Raw genomic sequence first — 4,713 nt, forward strand, 5'->3', positions numbered from 1 at the left:
AAAATCTTTCTACACCCCACCTAGGAAAGGAGTCACAAACGTGGGTTTTCAAGGTCTGCCTAGAGAGGCCTCATGAAAGCTGCCAATCAGAGCCCAGCTGGCTCAGATATATGGAGCTACAGGGCTTTATTAGGTCAGTTTCTTTCAGGAAGTGGAGGGCCAAGAAAGGATGCTATTCTCTGGCCAAACCAATTCACAGGGGTTTATTTCAGGCAGCATTTTCTGAAGCTGAATTTGCAGCGAGAGAGTCCTTACGAGCCTTAAACATATAATTTGAGGGAGAAACTGAAAGTGGCCCCATAGGAAGAACCCAAGGAAAAAGTAGCAATGAACTGAAATGAAGCAATGACTCGCTGCTATTTCTAGGTTGGAACCAAGAGTAGTGGGCAGGCCCAGGTTCCCCAGTGGCATAAACCCGATGAAGGGGACAGGGCTTATGGAGAGGTTGAACAAAGAACAGAATATAAAGGGTCCAGAGTTGGGGCTGAAGACCCTAGTGAGGGCAACAGGACCTAAAAGGCATTTGTTTGGACTTTGGGACTTGGCCAGAGGGCTGAGCCATGGAAGACTCACTAAGATCGACTGGCAGGATGCACCTGGGCGAGAAAAGGACTGTGGTATCAAATGCAGTCACTGAGAGGCTCTCAAGGGATGAGCAATCACCCATTATAGTGCCTAAAAGGAAAAATCCATGTTTTTAACACAGTACTCATTCATATAGAATAATAAATTACAGTGTATTACGTGTCTCCTCAAATTATATTCGCTATCTTAATGAACATATTAGAGCTAATGGACATGTTGATTTTATTTCAGCTAATGACTGATCCCATACTCAGGGAGAAGAAGTTGCTTAAGTGTGTCTTACACATCTTAGAAGAAAGGTTAGAGGACAACTACTGGATTGTCCGTCGAATGGCTGTAAGAGGCCTGGGAAATGTAGTCTATGGGGCACCTGAGAAGGTAAGATAGAATACTGAATACAATGCAGCATAACTAGAGAAACTAAAGGAAACAATTGCTCAGGATTTACAGAGGCCATGCACAATGCACTAGGCCAACTTCTGCTCTCTCATACCCCTGTAACCTCTTTGCAGTCAATACACAGCAGGTTGGTTCCCTTGGTAAGCTGGGCATAAGGAAACAATATGTACTTAATATGATCATATGTAAATGTATACTCCTAGGAATGAAGAGTGTAGGCCATACTTCCAAGATGAGAGATTCTATTCCAGGAAACAGAGACACTAAAAAACTCAAATCATGATAGATAATCAGCTGAACGTAAGCGCCCAGTACAAAGCTGTGACCAAAAGAGCTGAGGTGATCCTCGGAGGCATAGACAGAGGGATTCTGAATAAGAATAAAGAAGTTATTTTACCTCTGCTTATGGCACTGGTGTGAGAACTGTTAGAATACTATGTCAGGATCATGCCTGCAATTCAAGAAGGATGCTGATAAATTGGAGAAGAGTCACAAGAATTTTCAAAGGGCTAGAAAATGTGCCTTTAGATTCAATGGGGGGGGGGGGGGAGGAATGAAGCTAAACTAATTCAGACTGATAGTAAGGCATACATTTTAATGGTAATTTTAATCATTGGAACCATTTACCAAGGGTTGTGGTGGGTTCTCTATCAGTAGCAACTTTAAAAACAAGATGGGCTGTTTTTCTAAAAGAGGTGCTCTAGTCAAACAGACATTATTTTGGGGAGGTTCTGTGTTGTGAAGGAGGTCACAATGGTCCCTTTTGGCCTTCAAATCTAAGTAATTAGAAATCTAATAGGATTACATAGGTGTAATATGGCACAGAGTTTGGCTTATTGTAGCTAGTACCTGATGTAAAATATAGCTATAGGTCACTAGGGGGCAGATGAAATTCCCACTGCTTCATAATTGCTAAAAAAACATATTAGAAATGTGGTTAGTGGAAAGTGTTTTTTAATGTCATATGTCTGAACAGGTGAAAAAGTACAAGAAGTTTCTTCTGGAGACACTGATCAGGACTTTAGAAGAGACTTTCAGTTTTGAAATCATTATCGAATGCATGAAGGCACTGGCCAAAGTCCTGAAGGAGCTGAAAGGGAAGGACATAGGTTCTTCCTTCAGAGACCTCACCATACAGATCCGGAAGTACTTCGATAATGTACGTGAACAGAAGCCTTCAACCCCAGTTCAGCTGACATTGATGAGGCTCCATTTACAATGCATGATGTGTCCTCACTGGGCATTGTTCATGTCAGAATGAAGTGATTTTAGGCCTTAGGGAAGAGATGTGTTTTATGGCGGAGCAGAGAATTAAGAAAATGAGGATGCCATCCCTGCTCCTTCAGTCTCACCCTTCTGTTCATCTTTATTTCCAATGAGAATGGCAAAGGAAGTATGAATACTAGATTAGGTAGCTGCATAACAAGGAAAATGGGCATACAGGGTGTAATGGACTGTTTTGGGCCTGCTCCATACGATTTTTATGTCACCTGGTTGAAATTATTCCATTTTGCAGAGAAGTTTGAGATTTCAAATTTTGGTTTTGTTCCTATTTGAGGGACACACCCCCCAGCCCAAATTTCAAATCTCTTTGTGAAACAGTAATACTATTCTCAACCCAGCTCTACTGGGAGCCTTGCCTGAGGGCAGTCTACTGGCAGACTATGCTGGAGACAGGGAACCTGGAAGCACTGGGAATTAGAGGTGCCAGGGTACACATTTCCTGGCTCCTTGTCAGCCTGCCAAACAGGCTGTTCTGAAGGTGAGGGCCAGGAAGCCCAAGATCTCAGTTAGCCTGCTAGATGGGTCACCAAGAAGCTGACCAAGTACCCCTACTTGGCTTCTGGAAGAATTTTGTCAAAATTGAACTGTCTTCAAAGTATTTTGAAGAATCAACACATTTGGCCCAAACTTGATTAATTCCAGTTCTTCTAAACTTCTGTAGTTGGAATCACTCTACTCTAATGTAGAAGAGACAGCTGTGCTAGATACATGATGTGGTTATCTCTTCGTTACCAACCTGTGTGTCTTTCTTGGCTATAGAAGGACAACACTCTTCGTGCATTGGCCTTTGTCCTGTTTGGTATCCTGGCCGGCTCTGCAAAGAGAAAATGGAAGGACTATTTTGCCAAGCAGGTTAGACAGAGCTGGGTCACGCTTCTGCTGCACCTGCAAGATCCAAGCCCTGAAGTTTCAATGGTAAGAATGACAGTGACTTAAATACTAAGCAAAAAGAATCTTCCTCCTGTTGCCAGGGGAGCTCTGCTATTCCTTCCTGCAGTGGAGACCTAAATTCTTCCCTCAGTTCATTGCCCTCCTTTTGAGTCAATCCCAGACAGGCTGGTCCTTAGCAGCCAGGGTTGTCTCACTGGAGTTCAGGATAGGTCATGGGTCTGATCCCAAGAGTTCATTCCTGCCTATCTCTGCACCCCACGTTCCTGCCTCCCCACAACAGAGGAAAGATCACAGCTATGCCTAGTGAAGCAGCTTTCATAGCTACATCTGTTCTGAAAAAACATTGCTGCTATCTCCAGTTTTCAGTATTATAAAATCATAGAACCATAGGTTTGGAGGAGACCTCAGGAGGTCACTGAGTCCAACCTCCTGCCCAAAACAGGACCAGCCACAACTAAACAATCCCAGCCAGCGCTTTGTCAAGCTAGGACTTGAAAACTCTAGATTTAGAGGTTCCGTTGCCTCCCTAGGTAACCCATTCCAGTGCTTCACCACCTTCCTAGTAAAATAGTTTTTCCGAATATCCAACCTAGACCTCCCCCACTGTAACTTGAGACCATTGCTCCTCATTCAGTCATCTAGTACCACTGAGAACAACCTCTCTCCATCCTCTTTGAAATCCCCCTTCAGGTAGTTAAAGCCTTCTATCAAAGCTCCCCTCACTCTTCTCTTCTGAAGACTAAATAATCCCAAATCCCTCAGCCTCTCCTTGTAAATCATGTGTTCCAGCCTCCTAATCATTTTTGTTGCCCTCCATTGGACTTTCTCCAATGTATCAACATTTTTTAAGTAATGGGGTGCCCAGAATTGGATGCAATACTCCAGAAGTAGAATCCCTTTCCCCCTATTAAAGTCATGCTGGCATATTTTCTGTCTATTACTTCAGGGGAATCCCTTTTATTCTTGGGGTAGATGAGCAGTCAAGGACATGAGTTCCATTTGAATGAGCACAATACGTGTTATGGAACAATTCACTGGTGCAACCCTCTTTTTCAGGAGTGCAGAGCTACATTTCATCTCTGTGCCCCATTTTTGGGACTGAAGAGGCTCCAAACTATACTTAATGAGCATCTTAGTTGGAGAACCGAGCTGAACCCTGAGGAGCTCCAGATGGATATCTGCAGACACCTTGTGAGTGACCTATAGAATTATATGAGATTATTGACAGCATAGGCTTGTGATGTAGAAGCAGGGGGAATGTGTGATGGGCAATGTAAGTATCTATGGGTATGTCTACGCTACAAAGTTAGTTTGAACTAACGGACGTTAGTTCGAACTAACTTTCATAGGCGCTACACTAGCGCTCCGTTAGTTTGAATTTAATTCGAACTAGCGGAGCGCTTAGTTCGAACTAGGTAATCCTCATTCCACGAGGATTAAGCCTAATTCAAACTTACTAGTTCGAATTAAGGGCTGTGTAGCCCCTTAATGCGAACTAGTGGGAGGCTAGCCCTCCCCAGGTTTCCCTGGTGGCCACTCCGGCCAACACCAGGG

The 4,713-nt window shown here is 43.6% G+C and overlaps 1 protein-coding gene across 1 annotated transcript; it reads left to right on the forward strand.

Moving 5' to 3' along the window:
• Positions 1–619: 619 nt before the first annotated feature.
• LOC149525829 (protein maestro-like) lies at positions 620–4,409 on the forward strand. The gene is made up of 4 exons (XM_089776439.1): positions 620–963; positions 1,961–2,143; positions 3,028–3,183; positions 4,216–4,409. The coding sequence occupies exons 1-4, from the start codon at positions 775–777 to the stop codon at positions 4,363–4,365; spliced, it is 678 nt and encodes a 225-aa protein (XP_089632565.1). The 5' UTR covers positions 620–774; the 3' UTR covers positions 4,366–4,409.
• Positions 4,410–4,713: the final 304 nt, after the last annotated feature.

This window comes from Pelodiscus sinensis, chromosome 1 (genome assembly GCF_052426305.1).
Source record: "Pelodiscus sinensis isolate ZL-2025 chromosome 1, ASM5242630v1, whole genome shotgun sequence".
NCBI classification, from domain to species: domain Eukaryota; kingdom Metazoa; phylum Chordata; order Testudines; family Trionychidae; genus Pelodiscus; species Pelodiscus sinensis.

What these genes read in the sequence shown, in the direction of transcription:
- LOC149525829 (XM_089776439.1), top strand. Translation starts at nt 775, where the DNA reads ATGAACATATTAGAGCTAATGGACATGTTGATTTTATTTCAGCTAATG. An exon ending in TCTATGGGGCACCTGAGAAG is followed by an intron (nt 964 to 1,960) that starts GTAAGATAGAAT and finishes ATGTCTGAACAG; the next exon opens with GTGAAAAAGTACAAGAAGTT. An exon ending in TCCGGAAGTACTTCGATAAT is followed by an intron (nt 2,144 to 3,027) that starts GTACGTGAACAG and finishes TCTTGGCTATAG; the next exon opens with AAGGACAACACTCTTCGTGC.